Below are 20,347 nucleotides of genomic sequence, written 5' to 3'. Positions count from 1 at the left end.
TTTGTTTGAATGCCAAGATCACTATGAATTTTCAACTCGGCAGTCATTCAACTTTAACATGATTTTTGATTAACTCCTTATTTCTAAACGAACAATGTAATATTATGAATTTTAATTTTTACACAATTTAGATTTTCCTTTGATGATCTGTACTCTGATAAAGATGCATTTAAACAGCATAAATCATCTTATCTTCTCCAGTTTAGAAAGAGGTCCTGCATAGTGACAGATAACGAAGAATTAGAAGAAAAAAAAATCATTTTAAGTTTCAGAACATTATGAAACCTTGTGGGACTCCATGAAAAACATTTCCTATACTCCCCTATCCAAATTTGAAGAGTCTATATGAACTGTTTATCAAAATTAAATAACTGCATTACTTTCTTACTACAGTGTATCTACATTTGTATCTCATTTATTACCTATCTACAATCTATGTAATGGTGTTCTTGAAACGGCACTGTGTATCTAGCTCAAGCGATGTAGCAGTATGTGGGTCTGAAATGCAAGACTAGCATGCTACATACTGTCAACATGCACAGCCTCCTCCATGCATCAGGGTTCAATGTCAAACCGTACAATGGGTCTGGAATTCACCCCTAATTAGGGTCAAGGGTCGTACGTTCTAATGATCTTCTCCCATCCATCTATTCCCCAGGCGGAGGGGGGCCCCCAGCCAAGGACTGAAAGCTATGGGATCTAAAGCCAAGGAAAATTGATTTATGGTTTTATACTCGTGGGTTTTCTCTGTAGATTGTTGTTTATAAACAACTACTTAATTATCTATCTATTCATTTTTTATCGACATGTTTTCATACTATGTAAGGACTGTATAGATCAGAAACATTTTGGATTACAAAATGATACAAACATGTACATAAAGTCCCATATGTAGGCCTACAGGTATACCTACATGTATATGTGTAGACTGCCAAAACGATACGATTACTGTACCGCTTCTGGATGCATTTCGGCACAAGATGTTTCATTACACAACCTTTTTTTTAATACATGTACCGTATGACATTCACACTGGTAAGGATAATAACTAATCGTATAGCAACTAGAACATGATTCTCATACAGCTATATCCTCCTTGTTTTCACGAAGTGACGGTAGTGAGGAAAATCCTAACGCAAAGTGAATGCAATTTTTTTTCACTACCGTCACTTCGTGAAAACAGCGACGATATGTCAGATGTTCCGTTACACAATGTTTCTTTGTATGCCATTCAGACCAGAAAAAGGTAATTGTTATCTTTCAGCTACTAGTACATGATTCTTGTACAGCAATAAAGATGTTCTGTTATACCATGACTCTTTTAATATGAGACATTCAGACCAGAAAAAAGTAATTACTTATCCTATAGCTATTAGTACATGTACATGATTCTCATACAACTACCGGTATATGTAAATTAAAGATGTTCTGTTATAGGATGTTTCTTTGTATGCCATTCAGACCAGAAAAAAAGGTAATTGCTTATCATACAGCTCCAGTATATGATTCTCGTACAGCTATACGTTGAATTCCGGTAGTCTGAACAAGGGGAGTAGGCAGGGCTCATGTCAGTGGGTGGCGTAGGCCTATGATCTTCATAATAGAGGATTCAATGTCAAAGACTCTAAATATCTGGACTGTGGGAGAAAGAGAGAGAGAGGTAGGAAGAGACAGAAAAGGGTGAGGGAGGGGGAATTGGGAGAAGGAAGCCAGTGAAATAGAAAATATATAGTATAGATGGACAGGCAGAATGAGAGAGACAGACAGAGAGAGAGAGAGAGAGAGAGAGAGAAGGAGAAAGAGAAAGAGAGAGAGAAAGAGAAAGAGAAAGAGACAGAGAAAGAGACAGAGAAAGAGAAAGAGAAAGAGAAAGAGAAAGAGAAAGAGAATAAGAGGGATAAACGAATAAATATAAAGACTGTAGAGAGCAGAGAAGGGGGACACAAAGCATTGAGAAATGAGAGAAATATTAACAGAGAGTCATACTGAAACTTGAAAGACAGGGAAGGAGACGGACAGAGAAGCAGTGAGACAGGGAGAAGGAATTACAGAGAGGGGGAGGAGAAAAAGACAGAGAGAGGGAGAGAAAGACAGGGGGAAGAGAGACAGATGGTGAGGGAGAGAAAGAAAACACAGGAAAGGGAGGAAGGGGAAGAGGAAGATGAAGATGAAAAGATAACAATCGAGAGAGCGAGAGGGGGACGAGTATCGAACAGGATGAACATATAGCGAAATTCAGACGTGGGAGGCAAGGGAATACCCATAAATAGCTCCTTTCATGACTAACGCACACACCTTCATCCCTCGTAGTTGTAAACACATATATGGGATTGAAATTCATCTTGCTTTCTGAATACAATTTGGTGTCTTCGATATTCAATCACATTCCTATTTTAACCCCTTCGATGCCAAGTATAAAGCTTACTCCATTGAATACACACAGCTTTGTACATAACTGAAATAATCAGTAAACACAACTTGTGTCCTTGCAGACGTACCGTATTCACTTTTATATAAAAGTGATATTTAGCATACACACTTGTACAGTGTATATGTAGAAATATAACCCTTCTCAGTTGCTTTACCATGACCCAAGCAACACTGAACCCTTGCCTCAAAATAGTGAGAAATGGTAACCAGCTCTCATCCATAAATACATACCTGCAACATTTTCAACGACTTGGGATAAAACCATACTGTACTAAAGCAAGAAAACCTTGCATAAATACATTTATATAGAATGAAATTCTAATATAATGGTGAAAAGAGTATTATGACTACAATGTCTTTGGGGAAAGTAATGAACAGGCATACTTGACTTGTTCTCGAACAAATTCATCGGGATGTATTAATTCATGAGGGTATAATTCTATAATTAATAACACATCGTATTGCAATTACATGCACGGTCTGTGACAGTTTCGATGTCAACGGTTTAGACACTTTCCTTGGATGCGGACGGGAAAACTGATAAGTTAGCTTGCAGTTTTTCTGATTGCCATGCACATGTACACATGGACTCGTACCAATGGTCTGATAGTGACTCACTGAAACTATGTACATGTACCTGTATGTTACCATAATAACCAAGGAAACTCTATAACAGCTCTCTGATCTCATCACAACAAACACATACAATGTAATGTACAATGCAATGTACATGATATGTAATGTACACTGTCTGTAATGTACACTGTATCTGTATTTTGACTAAGGACACCTTCGCTTTCTAACCTTCACATTGAAAACAAACTCTCAAACAGTAGCATATACGATTTGCACATGAGGACTAACAACGTTACATTTACAGAGCAAAAAGTGTCTGCATAAACTACAAATTTTACAAACACGAAATCACGAATGGTACCTTGATTTGAGTCACACATGTACATGTACATACATTATGATTCCATTTTATAAGGGGCTATAGTCACTAGACACATACGTTGTATATACCATGAACAGTTGTACACTGTACATTTACAAGTACATCCAACCCCAAAGTATGAATGTGTTATAATATCATCAGCAATTCATTAAAAATATTTGCTAAATTTCATTAAACTTGAACAAAGGTATTAAACATGAAGCACAAGTACATGTAGTATGGTAGGGGATATCTTGTTTTAAAGATTTTCTTTTGAATCAAAATTGTAAACCACATGTATGACATTTTGTTTGTAAAATCATTTCTCTCTTTCTCCATTTAGATTCTGTTTTTAAAGGGTCCCTTTTCCCTCCTCTATGTGCATTAACAACAAACAGTAGGTTAGCATAGAACTTGAGCAAATGTAACTGTGTACTGTGTAGCTGTCTCTTATTAGACCAAAGAGTAAATTATAGCTACTGGTACGCTTGCTAGGGAATTGGTTTGAAAAATGTCTATTAAACATATGACTGTAGACTAGTTTACATTGTACTTCATACTATATTTACTACAATATTGAACTACACGTATTATTGCAGATGTAAATGATTTTTAAAAGGAAACCTACATTTTGTGCAGAGAATAACACATGTAGTAAACAATTTTTGTGAATATGCTAATTTTATTTTCACACAAAAGAATATATTAAGATATTTTCTCTCCGCATTCCGTACATAATTGAGCTCCTAATGGTGCATCAGCTGTATTGTGATTTGTACAGGAGGTGGTTGCTTCATTGATGTCATCGTCATGGCGACTGATGCCCTCCTCCAGCGGGGGATGCGGTTCACAATTTCCATTCAAGATGGGGGCTTCCGTACCATTGTGCGGCTCCGTCGTCTCATTTGATACCACCGTAGAAACGATCGGAGGGTATGAATGGCTTTTGTCGCTTTTGGACCGGTGTTCGTGAAAATTTTGACAAGTCTGGTAGCCGGACCCCCTATCATCCCACTCGGTCCTTTGCGGTGGATGATTGAGCTGGTGATCGTATTTCGTGCCTCCAGCCACAGGCAAAGCAGCTGTGGGTTGCTTATAAGAAGGGTCACTATTCTCTCTTAAGGATTGAGAGTGGTGATCAAGTTTTAGGGGTGTGCTCCCCATGGGGCAGTGTGAGGAGCTGTCGAGAGAAATGGCCCCAGTCATCACCTGAGTTGTACAAACAGAATGGGGATCATAGTTTTTCTCTATATTGAGATTCATCAAGGGATGATAATTTTTAGGAAAAGTGTTACAATTTGAGCTTTCCCCAACCACATTTTTATGTTTTACACTAGGGTATCCCCTGTGTAAGTCGTCAGCTGACCTTTGAGTTGGGGCGCCATGATAATACTCACTATTCTCACCATTCATGCACACTTGAAAAGTAGACCGGTGACCTGTTCTCACGGCAGAGGGCCATTGCACAATGTGTACCTTGCAGCTACTATCATTACCACCACTCTCACTCAGGGGCAGAGACTGGTATAAATGTTTCCCCCTCACCGTCCTGGGCACGGCGGGTTGCCGCGACGGCGAGAAAATAGCACCACTCTCCGCGCCGCCGCAGTCATCATCCTCATCACCGTCATCGTCCGAGGAATAATCGGACGAGTCTCTATTCGTCGCGTTACCGCTCCAGCTGCAGCCTGCAGTGTAGTATCGATCCACGTAGCGCGCCTTGGAGAACCCCCTTCCATCCATAACGTAGGAATCGAATGACGCCATCGAATCGAAGTCACTGCTGCCGGCGCGGAGGTGCACCACTTGGATTTTAGGATTGGGCGCCGATGAGGATGCTGATGTGCTGGGGTAGCTCTCCTCCACCGAAGCCGCCTCAGGCCCTCTCACCAGCTTAATGGCTTCTCTAGGGGCGACCTCCCGCGACCTTGTGACCTCCCTTGACCCGGGGATGATGTCATCGTAGCGTTGGGAGGAGGAAGGGAAGGTGGTGAGGTTGATGTGGTTGCCTTCAGAATGGAAACTTTGCCCTGGGAGGGAGGAGATTGAGAAGAAACAATAACAGGCATTAGACAAGGAATAGCATGTAACATGGAGGGAATAAAATAGGTCAAAGTATTATTATGAGGTCAGAAAAATAAGAGGAAATGTTGCCCTGAGTGAGATTGGGAAGAGAAAAGAACAGATTTTTAGATAAGGATGCTTGTTATACGTTTAGAGTACAAAGTAGGTTAAACAAATGAGACCAGAAAAAAAACACTGAAACCCTGCCCTGGGAGAGGAGTAAAGAAGAGAAAAGAAATTAAAGAGATGAAATAGTGTGCGAAACATGTACATTTAACAAAATAGGTCAAAGTCTTACGAGACTAGCCCTAAATATGGAAAGTTTGCCCTGAAAGGGATTGCAGGGAGAAAAAAATAGACTTTACAGAAAAAGCTGAGTGCTTTCAGGATACATTGTAGAATAGGAAATCATTATAGCCCCATAATGAGACCACCAACAACATTTGAGATTTTGCCCTGTAAGAAACTGGAAGTGAAAGAAGAAAACAAAAGACTTCAATTCAAATTAAAATGTACCTGTACATGTATATCTTTCACTCTATAAACAAAAATGAACTTGTTATCATTCAAGTAGGCATACAGTGTACAGTACATGTACACATGTACTGTACACAGTGAAATTACACAAAAACAACACAAAACTTTACAAAACAGAGTATTTAAAATACAAATATATTTATATAATTTTATATAAATACAGAGTTTGGACTTTAGACATGGACCAAAGAGCTACATGTACGTTGAATTTTTATGAGATTTTCCTCACAACACAGGAAATTTAATTGGGTTTCATCAAACAAGAGCATTGGGCTACAATAGTACAAATATTGTGATAAAAAACAGATAAACTGTAATAATAAAAATACACGAGCTCTGTGCATGGTAACGTTAAACCGGCAACTCCAATCATAGGCTGACCTCTAGTGAAAAATTATAGGTTATTAATTTATTATTGATGATACATACATGTACATGTAGAACAATACTGTAGCTGAAGGGCATCATTCAGGCCAATTCATGACATTTAGAGTTATTAATGTCTCTGAAATAATAAAGGAGCTATTATGTAGATCACTTGATTACTGCCATCTTTGATTGCTCAACCCACATTTATCAGCAAATCATAAAGGACAATAATATTTCCTTCAAAACTATTTATAGAAGTATTATTGATGCAATTGTCATAAAAATAGGCTGTCTTTTGGTAAATCTTTAGATTTGGGAACTTAAATGCATAATTTCCTTTCCTCTTTAAATATAGGTTTATTGGTAATTGAGCACTTACAAGAACATGTATAACCTGTATAATGGCATTTGGAAGGAAATATTGTAGCTCGCATAAAACAGTGTGGTTTGAGACAAGGCTCTAATGGCCAGCTAAATGTCAAAGGTCAATGAATATCATCAGGGCCAGGCACAGGGGTTGGTCTTTGAGTCATGCAAGAAATATTTAGGACAGAAACTCCTTTTTTATTTGCTTTTTGGGAGGGCTAACTAAACTACATGTATGTATTCCTCATGGATGGATAAAACTCGGCCTAGTATAGTATAATATATCCTACATGTCACCACTTAAAGTGGAATCCAACCTCGAGCAAACTACTCTCGAATGAAGAAGTAGAATCAGAGAAGCATACTAGTCAAAATTTGAATGAAATCAGACCAAAAAAAATTGTGAATTTTTAAAAGTTGTAATCACTACAGGTACTGTATGGGCTCTTCAAATTGGCTGAATCAGTGATGTCTCTGTGATGTAGTGACAGAAAATGACTAAAATTAATTTGTCAGAAATTCATGAGTCAGCTAGGAAAGTCTGTTCTCTTACTCTTACCTAGAATAATATCCATTAATATATTTAGAGTAGTGCCCCAAGGAAGAAGGCACTTAGGACTAGGAGAAACATCTATATTAATGACATTTTGCACATTCATGACAAACTGGCAGAATTATCTGTGAATATTGCAGAATTAATACACTGTACATGCATGTTACAAACTACCATAGTACCAATATGAGATTCACAATACTGTAGACTACATTTGATTGCTTTGTAATATGGTTATTGTATAATTTTATTAGACATAATTTGCCATGTACATGTAATACTTACAGTATGTAAAAATGTATAACTTTGTATTTGTTATTTAACGCAAAAATAAAATCAATCAAACAAACAACAAACAAACATTGTAGGTGATCTCATACATGTATTTCAAACAATCATAATTCTCTTAAATATTAATGGTCAATTTTGTATGTATCCCCCTGGGTACTGTAAGCCTGTGCATTTTACGAGTTCCTCATTACACGCTTTACATGTACAGTATATGCACAGTCTTTCTACTTTTACTAGATAGTGGGCAGTATCTACAGACTACATACAATGTACATCTAAATTTACAATGTAGCGAATGATACCATGGGACTACCAGTATACAGTTGACATATTTAATGTCTACAGCAGTACAGGTCTACATTGAGCTGTCAATACACATAAGACTATTGGACAGCAGACTGGTCTATGGACAGACAGATAGGCTTTTCAGTGGGAGTACATTCACAGAAGGCCTGCCTTCATTATCTCGAGATTGCCAAATATCCAGCTATTTGAACTATCCCGATCGCAAACTATCCAGCTTATTTCAGACCGAAGTAGCAATTACATGTAGAAGGATATTTGGTCAGGATTGTCATCCCAAGATATCTTGGGATAGTTTGCAAAATATCCCAAGTATTCAAAATATCCAGCTATTTGTCCTGTGCGTCTTCACTAGACCGAAGATTCGCAATACACGCTAACGCTGAGCAAAATATCTCGAGCTAATTTCTCAAGGTCGAGTTTCAAGTTTTGAGGTCGAATCTCGAGATAGTGCAGACGCGATTTGTTACTTCGGGATTATTTCCCAAACAGCGGGCTATTTGGCAATCTCGAGATGATGAAGACGCGCCTACCGATAGGCTGTTCAGTGGGAGTGCATGCATTCACAGAGCAGAGCTGGGATGCTCAGACTCGTAGGAGGCAGGCAACCTTTGAAACTCAATTCACAATACAATCATAGCACTGTGTGATCTCAAATTGACTTCCAGCATGTCATATTTACACCAGCCTCATCTAGTCTATGCCCCATACTTCATACCATTATAATACTGCATGTATTGTACACGTAAAAATGTATGCCTTCATGTGCCCCATGTTATTCATCAATACAACTGATAAAATTTCAGGCAATAATTTGAGGTTACAATTTATTTATTTATTTATTTTAAGTTGATGCTGGACCTCGAGGAAGAACATAGCCATTTTCAGGGAAGAAAATACTTTAAAAATTTGGGGGGCTACTTTTCAAGCTTGCTTGCATGAAAATAACACTCATTAATTTGTTTTGCATTGAACTCTATGACTCTATGACTTTCGGGGGCTCTTTTTGGCATTTTGGGGGCTACTTCACCCCGAGCCCCTGTGTGTTTTTTTCACCGGCCATTTTACTAATGGCTCTGAATAGAGCATTACAGCTGCTTTTAATTCTTGATTTGTATTGTATTTGTAAATTGTATCCTTGTATGTTTTTTAATTTTAATACGGAAAATTAAAGCAAACCAAAACGAAAGCCATACAAAACTTAAGTACGGGTAGATAGATAGATAGATAGATAATTGTTTTATTGAGAATAAAAGAACAGCCTACATGGCCGAATTGGGCAATGTTTTCCAAATGTAAAATACAGTATATAAAAACATTCATATCACATAACCTCAAATTAATGAACTAAACTTGAATGAGTAGATTGTTAAAAAAAATAAAATAACTTTAAAAGCTTATTTCTTATTATTTTATCTCCCTAACTCATTTTATATATAAAGGAGATAAAGAGAAGTGAAGAAGAACATGATGGTGGTGAAGGTGGTGTAGTAAAGAAAGCAAAGAAAAGAGGATGGTAAGATTAAGAAGAGGATGTACATGTAGTTCATGTACACCCGTACATGAACATGTACCATATTGACCATCATTGACCCCCCCACCCCTTTTTTTCACAGCGTAAAACACTGCATTCTCCTGATGTGATCGCCCAATGGAACAAAGCTCCTTGTTTAAGATTCCTGGAATTGCCATAATTATACTATTTAAACCCTTTTGTGACAATCATTCCACGCTTTATGGCTTGGATGATCAATAACTTGTGATTCAGAGCACAAGAAAGCATAGAGGGCAACAATGTATGCACCCGCCGCATCCATTTTTGTTTCTTGACTATATTGTGTTGGATGTTAGGAATTGTTGGTAGGAAATAAGCTTTAAAACCTTTAAATTGGCCACAAAAAGAGAGATTCAAATCATTAATATGGATTGTAAGACACAGGTTCTTCAAAGTTTTCTGTTTCCCATAAAAAGATTCTACTTTAATACATGTAGCAGCTCTAAAAGGCTCAATTTACATGCAGGGCAAATTTACCACTGATTCATGATTTCAAGATGCAGGCCTACAAATAAGGGTTGGCCTAATGAAATCCCCTGTTTCCATGACAACAATATTAGTTTTCATATTGCTTTCTTCAGTTTGTTGTAAGCCTTCACAACAGTGTCATCACCAATGTTTGGAGTTCCATAAAACCATCACTCATCCACAGCCCATTATCATCTCACAACAGTACAACATTAGTCTGCATGCAAAGACCTTTGTTAGTTGTAGTGCTGAGCATTGTGTCTAAAGTCTGAAGTGCAAGACTATGCAGACTGCATGGTCTACTGCACACCATAGGCTCTGTGCTGTAGCTGCTTCTGACACAGCCAGAGAGTGGTAAAAGAGTTTATAGGCTGGGCTCAAGAGTCAAGACTTTTTAATAAATTGTGTTTCGTGTAAAAATTGAGTCTGTATCTACAGTGGAGTCTGTATCTACAGACTAATACAGCATCTACACCCTGTATATACCAGTGGATATACCATGGGAATTGGGTCATCTCTCTCTCTCTCTCTCTCTCTCTCTCTCTATCTTTATCTCTTTCTCTCTCTCTCTCTATCTCTCTCTCTCTCTTTGTTACCCCCTCCCCTCTTCTCCTCTTCTCTTTTTCTTTCTCAATTTCTCGGACAGGTGTCAATGCACTTTGACTTTTGTAATTGTAAATTTAAAGGGGTCTTGTATAAATAGTGTGGAATTAGAAGATTGACCACAAAAATGCAAAGAGCTTGGGAATTTACCATTTGAAAACTATAGTATTAGGTGTGGGCATATTGTGTAGGCGCTCAATGTACAAATGTACATCAGTATAATTATGTACGTGGGCTGATTGACAGGAATAGAAATTGGAACAAGAATGCTTTTGTAGAAAAATAAAAATTCCCTTGGTACATTGTATGCATGAAGGGAGTCTAATTATGTACATGTACATTTTGTAAACAAGTTTGATGTACTGTATACTGTATGTACAAATATGTAGCTTACATACTACCGGTATACATGTACATTTACATTTACAATGTACAATGTACATGTACATGTAAAATGTACATGTACACATGTATAATGTACAATGCACATTTATTCAAAATCTGTCTCACAGGCACAGCCTACATGTACTGTAGGCGGAATTGTATAAATTTCATACAAATAAAAACTAAATGCATATCAATGTATAATGTATAGAAATTCAATAGAATAATAATACGGGATCATGGTAAATGTGCGTCATAATTAATATGATTCATATTTATAATCCAATTGACTAATTTTCCATTCGAAGGAAAAGAAAGGAGAAAAAGCAGTAGTAGAAGTCATTTAGAAGAGAATGGAAAAGGCATATGGGTCAAAATAGAAGCACCACATTTAAAGACTTAATTCTTGCTGGTTCCTCATTTGTACATGTACAGTGTGTATATATACATGTATATTTGTATTTTATGTTCATCTTTCGTCATGTTATTTGTACATTCCTTACTGTTTTGAAATAAATTGAAATTAAAATTGAAAATAGAAGTAAATAGAAGTAAAAAAAAAAAGTAAAAAAAGTAAGGTAAAAGTAAGGTAAAAGAAGAAGAAAGACATACAAAGAGAAGGGAGAGACTGAATGTAGAAACTGATATACCTAAAATTACAAAGAAAATTGGAATGTACCAAGCGGAGTTATACGCTGCACAATGATTCCAACCACGAGTTCAGTATTTCTCATCGCCCTAAGGGGAAGTTTTTATAAGAAATAAAGTCATGCAGCCACAATGGCCCTTCTGTTGTTAAAAGAAACAATAACAAAATTGCCTCAATGAAATTCCTGAAACTTATGGCAGCTAGCGCTTGTTTCCACTAAAAACAATTCTGGCAGGCAATTGAAGCAATGGATAGATGCTAAAATAAATTATGAATGCCCCCACTCATGATGAGCGTACAATGTTCATGTACATTTATCAGTTTAGTTTATTTTGTTTCACACTCTGTAGATTTACAACATATACATGTACTGTGTACATTGTACATGTACATGTGTACATGTAATGTTTACGTTTATTTTATTTCTATATTTTATCCCCCAAAATCTGCACAAACTCTATGAAGTTTTAATATAAAATATGCCTTCTTTAGTGCTTACAAATCCATGAAATTATTGAAATCAATTTGAAATTGAATTTGGCTAATGAGTTTGGTATGTACAATGATATTGCCAATTTTAATATGCTTTCTTTAGCGCTTTCAAATCCCTGACATTATTAAAATCAATCTGAAACTGGATTTGACTTATAATATGAGTTTGATGGACCCACACAGTATGCTATAATATCACCTTTTTTAATATGAAATGAAATATATGCTTTCTTTGAAGTGCTTACAAATCCCCCACATACAAAATAAATCAATCTGAAACTGGATTTGACTTGGGAGTTTGGTAATTTCAAAGTGAGAGAAAATGTACTCCCATTGCATTGGTACTCGGTAGAAGGAAAAATTGGTGCCAAATCTTGGCATAAATATGGTAATGACGGCTGATTTGGTTTTCGATGCGCTCGCGTAAAGGGATACACACACTCCATAAGTGCTTCCCAATGCGGGGCCCCTACAACACAATTATGGTGAAATATAGTTGGCACCAAATGCCCCCAGCTCTGGAAATTAGTCTCTAAGCTCTGGCATCGCGAATATGGGTGCAATTTGGTGATTTACTGGAGATATAGCTCGAAAAGGGAAAGGGAGAGAGAGAGAGAAGAGAGGAAACCTTCGACAAAATTTTGCTCGTCTGGATTATTACCGATTGATGAATTGTCTCCGTTCGCTGTGTAATGCAGAATGTAAATGAGGGAGATTGGTGTGAAACCGTAGCGTGTTTCCACTCGACGCATAAATCTATTACTTGCACACAAATTACCGTTTGAGCTACGGTGTCCATACATGTACATGTACATACATTATATACAGAGGCACATTATGAAAAGCGTAGTGAATGCAGAGTGTAAATGAGGGAGATTGGTGTGAAACCGTAGCGTGTTTCCACTCGACGCATAAATCTATTACTCGCGCACAAATTACCGTTTGAGCTACGTACGGTACATGTATACCGGTACAGAGGCACATCATGAAAAGCGTAGAGTGTACATGAGGGAGATTGGTGTGAAAGTGTGGCGTGTTTTCACTCGGTGCATACTCTTTGCAATCTGTGTGAGGTATTATTTCTTTCCATTCACCACTTAAAATTCCTTTCCTACATGTACAGGTGTATGTACAGGTATTTCCTTGTTTATAAATTGTAAGTACAGTGTGTATGTACAGTATGTACATGCTTTCAATAGCATACACATCTAAACATTCATCAAATACAAGTATGATGGGAGATGTGTTTCTTTGCTGTTTAATTTTACAAATAATTATGGATTAGGTAGCAATAAATTCTGCTCCTGTCAATAATTGCCATCAAGAATATCATCAAAGATAATTTTTGAAAGGATTCATGAATCTTAAAGGTAAAACTATTAAATGCCTGTTTAAAATTCCTGTTTGAAATCTACATACCTCTCAATAATATAACCAATCTATCCAGACATTTATGTACAGTGTACAACACTGCTTTTTCACTGAAATAACAAGTTCAAATTATCAATAACTGTACAAACACATAATCATGATTGTGAACTACAGTTTACCCCTCAAATTCAAGCTACACTGTACATGTACATGTTCTCGGTATACAACAGGCACCTGTTATCTCATCACTCAATGAAGACTTGATTATAAACAATAACATATTACGCCTCGAAGCAGACTAGTTCGATGACGCCAAAGCGGCCAGAGCACTGGCGTGACATTTAAACAGGATTTCTTATCTTCCTCAGATGTAAACATAGTCCTGCAAAACGAGACCTGATGTTGGAAAACACACGTGCGCTAGGCCAAGCGAGGGAGTACGTGACATTTCGGGGGTTCGGTCGTTGACATAGAGTCAGAAGTGTAAATCCACAAGTGGGAGTTAAAATTTGCAATGTGGAGACAGCGAGATGGCAGGATTTAAGCTTATTAAAGTGTTTACATATATGAGAAATCAGAGACTGTCATTCATTAAGTCAGGATTTTAAGTTTCATCAACGATGCTTAAAGCACAACCTTTGTAAATAAGCTCATTAGTATGAGGCAGAAAAAAATGATACATGTGCAACACAAAATGGTGAAAGACTGTATAAATCTGACCAATAAAGGCAATAATAAGTTAATAACTGAATGTTTGAAATATGAGATCAGTAGTCTATGCACATCTCCAATTGTCACTGTCAGTTTGGTCAGTGGATTATGACATACAGTAATACGGGATAGCTTTCCGGTTTGTCACAGTAGTATCATTAATTTCTGTTTTTTTCTTTAATGCCTCCTCCCTTGGGGCATTTTATAAATATGGTTAACATTTTAAAAACCAACTTAATTTTTATCAGGGTGGACTTCCCCTTTAAGCCTATTGGGATGAGGGATTTCAGTAGTCTGAAATAAATCAAACTAATAATAAGAAAGTAATGAATGTTTGAGAAATGAGCTCAGTAAGAGTCTTCAGATGCGAATAGATCTCAAATAGTCAGTTTGGTCAGTGGATTGTTGTGTACCGTAGTTGCGGAAAGCTCTCCAATGGGGTACACAATTATCATTAAAAAAAATTCCCCCTTAAATGCCTTCTTCCTTGGGGCATTTTATATTATGGTTATTACACTGAAACCAACTTAATATCAGGGTGGACTTCCCCTTTAAGCCTATGGAGACGAGGGATTTCAGTAGTCAATCTGTTAAAATGCATCCATTTCAAAACCAATCAATAGTCTACATTGTACATTAGTCTTCTCCATTAAATCTACTCTTGATTAATGCCATCCAATTAATTGAGTCTACATTTATCATTGTACTTCAACTGAGAGTGAATCAACCTGACGCACTTTGAATTATTCAGAGTCAGTTGGCGATAACTCTTTTTGAATCCATCATTTGGAGGTGAAAACAGGAAAAACAACTCATCAATTTTAAACCTTGGTGAAGCCCTTGTAATGGATTCTAAATGCAATTACATGTATTTAGTTATGGATTTCAAACAGAAGTACAGTACGATGTACATGTAATTAAATTGAGTACCTGGTAGTACTTTGTATTATCAAAGATAAGACAAGAAACTCAGCTTTTTTAACTTATCAACAAAGTTCAGTGTACATGTGTAGGTTTCTTTCATTAAAAGACATTAATAAATTAATTACATGTAGTTAATCAATTAATAATAACACATGACTGTAGATAATTATATTTTATTGTATCTATTAATGTGTTTGTTTATTTAACAATAGTTGATAAATTATTAATATATCAAATGTACAGTGTATATCGTTTTTGCTCTATTCTTAAATTCTACAATTATTTTTCAAGGCAAAAATGGAACTTGAAGAGAAATATACATCAAACCTATGGTGGGCCCCTATCCAAATAGCCATTGTTGTCAACACTTGTATTTTACTTTGATTAATACTATGCAATTAACGGAGTCTACATTTATCATTGGACTTCGAATGGGAGTAAATCAACTCGACACGCTTTGAATTATTCATGGGTGATGGAGCGTGCATGCCGCAAATTTTCAATATCGAGTTTAACGATTCCATGTCTGCTTTGTCTATTACCTTTTCAGAAAGGCAGTTCTATAAAAAAAAATGAATATTTAATGTTATTCATTTCAACTACAGAATTTGTAAGTAGTAGTACTGCCTTAAAAATCATCTATTTTAGTTGTAAAGTTAAATGCTGTGTCATTGTGAGTTGGATAAAATATTAACAGTAAAATGAGACACCATGTTGTTAATGGCACACATGATGTATTTATCAAGGCCCAGGTTTTCACATTTCAACTGAAATATCAAGTCTTTCACATTTTCATGCTCTGTTTATTAATTTTTCAGAAGGGCAGTTCTTTAAAAATGTGAATATTTAATGTTATTCAATTAAACTACAGAATTTTTATGTACTGCCTTAAAAATCTAATATTTTAGTTGTAAAGTTTAATGCTGTGTCATTGTGAGTTGGATAAAATATGAACATTTTGTTTTGAAATGAGACACCATGTTATTAACGGTACAGTACATGATGTATTTTCAATATCGACTGAAATATCAAGTCTTTCACATTTTCATGCTCTGTTTATAAACTACAGAATGTTTAAGTACTGCCTTGAAAATCTACTATTTTAGTTGTAAAGTTTAATGCTGTGTCATTGTGAGTTGGATAAAATATGAACATTTTGTTTTCAAATGAGACACAATGTTCTTAATGGTACATGATATATTTATCAAGGCCCAGGTTTTCACATTTTTAATGACTTAATTGGAGCATGACCTCATGAGTTGGAACGAAATTGATTATTCATAATTTAGAAGTTCAATAACAAAAATTGCACAGTAATGAATCCTGAATGGTACTGAAGCAATTAGATTAATTCAATTGAGACTTTTCCATTAACAATTCAAGGGCGTGATTTAATGCAAAGTCATTTTACAAAATAACTTTTTCATGCTTGGCAATTATTTCCTAAAAGGTACATTTACATTTAATACTTCAATGACATGTGACTGACTGACTGACTGTATTTATTAAAAAAAGAAGAATGTGTCCAATATTCATGAAATGGTCATGAAAAGTGGTCATGAAAAGCTTATGATGTACATGTACATGTACAGGTATAATGATATTATGGCTGGTAAAAATGGAAATATTTGTGAATAGTTTCCGACAATATTAAGTAGTGTACATTAATTACATTTACAATTCTTTGTATACATGTACAGGTAAATGTATGTACTGTACCTGTATGTAAAAAAATATGTACGATAAGATTCAAGTCAAGTCAAGAGTTATTGAATATTTATTATTTATATTACTTGAATACTGGTAACTGTTATTTCGAAGAAGTGATAAATTCAATTCAGAATTATACAGAGCATTCCCTTACTAAATTGTACATGTACAGTATGTGTATGTAAATGCTATGCTTTCCGTTTCTATAAAAACTGTAGTTTTATGATTTTTAAAATCATTTTTATGCTGTAGACCAAATAGATGAACAATTCACTTTAATAAGAGATAAACAGAAATTAATGATATTTTTGCATTTAACGGAAACCTGGAGAGTTATCTGCGACTACAGTACATGTACATGAACATGCATGTCACGATCCACTGACCAAATTACCAATTTGAGATTCGCATAGAATTAGTGAACTCACATTTCAAACATTTGTAAAGTTTCTTATTACTTGTCCGCTTTAGTTCAAACTTTCCCCATTCTGCTCATCTTATTTTCTGCTTTCATACTTGATGAACTTAGTACAAGGACTGGATTGCCCTTTAAAGGGATCCGGTAACTTTGTCTCAGATTCTGAAACAAAATTTTGGATTTAGCTCATGATGCAATGATAATTATAAACCTTTACATGTAGGTCAGTCAGGAACCCCATGACTTTTACAAGCCAATCGCCTGTCTGATTATCAAGATATTTATGATTGGAATTACAAATTTTGAAAACCGTTCGCCTGACGGTTTTCATAACACTACAGTCTATTGGGGAAAATGAGTATGGTAAAACTGGTCACTCAAAGATTTTTACTTTTTTGAGGCACTTCTTGATCATTTTGAAGCGCAGTTTTTTTAGGGCTTCAATATTACACCATATCACAGACACTGATAACATGTAGGGCCGTGTATCTCAGATTTAACGTTGTTAAACGATCCCTGATGTTAAATGATAGTCAGGAAAACCAAAGTTACATTACAGTCTGCATGTACATTGTATACAACTACAGTACATGTACATGTACATGTACATTGTTTACTTAAAAGAATGCGCATTTAAATTTCATTCGGAAGAAAACGCCTACCGTATATAACGGTGTATAAACCGCACTTTTTTGCCGCCGAAAAAATTTCAAAGTCGGGGGTGCGGTTTATACACGGTACACCAACAAAAAAAAAAAAAAAAAAAAAAAAATTTTTTTTTTTTTTTTTTTTTTTAAGTTTCAATTTATGCCCCTCCACCTGGCGCTATGCCTGGCAATGTCTCCCGGCTCGGTAATCGGTGTGTTGACTCACCACTCGGAAACTAGAACAACACTCAAATTTGTCTGTCATCTTGGTTTGAAAGTAATCTTTCTGATAGAACTCAATATGTAGTTTATAATAATAATTCCTCCAATTTTTTTTCTATTACATGGTGTACCACAAGGTTCTATCCTAGGTCCCTACTGTTTTTTAATTTACAGTACCGTAATGATCTTACACACAAAAGGGCGAAAAAGAGGGGTGCGGTTAATACACGAGGGCGGTTTATACAACGTTATTTACGGTACATCCGAAATAAACGGGTCGCTGCATCATTGGTCTAAATTGCATTTGTCTTGTACCACATGTACACTGTACATGACACATGTAAAAACTCAATATTGTGAAAATCGGTAGGGGTTAGTGTGTTTGAGGGGTGGGGGTGTGTGTTTGTGGGGGGGGGGAGGGGTGTGTTTGTAGGGGTGTGTTTGAAGGGGGTTTTGTGGATTGGGGGGGGGGGGGGGGGTGAAATACCCAGTACCTACTGTGTACACAATTACACATTATGTACATAAATACAATGAATGTCCATCACAACAACAAAAGGGTACAGCCACACAGGCAAGTATTTCTTATTTTGATACTCCATTCACAACACTGCCTTCCATAAAAAATAACTGTTAAAGGATCAAAAATTTAGGTTTGCCACAACTATCAGTATCAGCAAATGACAATGTCAATGGGGAGATGTACATGTACGTGTACAGTGGTACAGTGGATGTACAGTACACATTTACTTTACATTGTTGTAACTACCATAAAAAACTGCCATGTGCTCAACTTTTCTCGATACAAAAATAGAGCCGGCATTTAAGGGTAAATTGATCTTTCATCTATCAAAAGTACATAAACTGAACATGTAAACTAGATTTTTTTACTGTTAACAATGAGTCATTTTTCAAATCACTGTTCTATTAAAGCTTGTCAAATGATATTTAATACTCATATCATAGTCATACATGTACAGTACTTCAGAGCAAGAAAAGAAAAAATGAAAAAAGAAAGACCTTTTCAAAGTATGTAACTTGGGAGAAAGACTCCCTCATGACAAAAATCGGTTGAAATCTCTAGATCATAGACAAAAGTAACAAAACAACAACAAATAAAACTGACAAATCGATGATAATGCATGCTCATAAATCACAAGATAATACAAGACAAATCCTTCAATCAATTTTTTATCAAAGAAAAGAAAGAGGGCACTACAAAGACCTATTGTGTAGGGATTTTAATGAAATCCTGCATCCACTTTCTTCTCCTTATATATTTTTTTTTTAAAGAATTACCTCTCCTGCGGACAGTGACTGGACGTTGGTATCGCCACCAGGACGTAACTTTGACCGAGACGAGATAAGCCCCCATTACCAAAGACAGGAAAACCAGCAGACCGATCAACGCACATAGACTGAGAAAATACCAAGAATTCCTTTCATCTTTCCCTGCTTTTAATATATTCACGTTCAGATCTTGCGGAGCTGATCCAAGCGCAGGTTTATCTGCTTTGACACCATCCGGCTTTCCTGCAAAATCAAGCGTAACTTGGACGTTAGATGCTTTATCGTTCCTTGGCGGGTTTGTGGCAAGATTTATATCAACTTGTTCGTAACGTACGCAAGGACCAGAATCGATGTTTATTCCACATGTTTGGCAAACTGTATCCTGCGTTGGAGTGCATGGTTTCTTTGTTACCTGATCTTGTTTGCAAAGAGAGCAAGGTAGGCATAATTTCAGTGGTACAATTTCCTCTTCTTCATTTTCATTGGGTACTTTGCTACTGCCACCATTAGAGGAACTCCTCGTTCCACTGCGCCCTACGATAGTAGCGGCCGCTGCTCGCCCAGTCCGGCGGCGGGGACGCGTATGCTCGTAGAATCCTGGTGGGCACACTTTCTCGGCCACTGTGCCTGCAGTCGAACGCTGCAAAACTATGTGTACAGTCGAGCCATTGCTGTTGCCCACAACACGGGCCTGTATTCCCGATGCATCCCGTAGTGACAGCGAGTGTATCGGCAACAAAAGTTGCGAATTACTGATCAAACACAGCAAAACGTACCACATTCGTTCCACCATGTTAAACGGGAACATCTCAAAATTGTTATTTTAAATAACTTGCTCCCAGAAACGGACGTAATCATTGCGTAAGAAGTCTACATTTGATGACAGAAAACACCGGAATTCCCCCGCAGTGAAGTGACAATGGGTGTTGCTCACATATTCGCCTCCATATTCATTTATAGCCTCATTTCCAGACAATTTCTATTTATTATTATGTCAACGTTTGTTTGTTTTGGGTTTTTCCAATGTATCTATTTATATTGATTTATTTGTAA

General features: G+C 36.5%; 1 protein-coding gene across 1 annotated transcript; it reads right to left on the bottom strand.

Moving 5' to 3' along the window:
• Positions 1 to 2,697: 2,697 nt before the first annotated feature.
• LOC100888868 lies at positions 2,698 to 20,259 on the bottom strand. Its single transcript, XM_003724709.3, has 2 exons — positions 19,304 to 20,259; positions 2,698 to 5,397 (listed from the first exon to the last, which is right to left on the bottom strand). The coding sequence occupies exons 1-2, from the start codon at positions 20,100 to 20,102 to the stop codon at positions 4,073 to 4,075; spliced, it is 2,124 nt and encodes a 707-aa protein (XP_003724757.2). The 5' UTR covers positions 20,103 to 20,259; the 3' UTR covers positions 2,698 to 4,072.
• Positions 20,260 to 20,347: the final 88 nt, after the last annotated feature.

Source organism: Strongylocentrotus purpuratus, unplaced genomic scaffold, assembly GCF_000002235.5.
Source record: "Strongylocentrotus purpuratus isolate Spur 01 unplaced genomic scaffold, Spur_5.0 spur5_scaffold_18, whole genome shotgun sequence".
NCBI classification, from domain to species: Eukaryota; Metazoa; Echinodermata; class Echinoidea; order Camarodonta; family Strongylocentrotidae; genus Strongylocentrotus; species Strongylocentrotus purpuratus.
The sequence above is the reverse complement of the archived record's forward strand: the minus strand, read 5'-3'. Positions and strand labels throughout refer to the sequence as shown.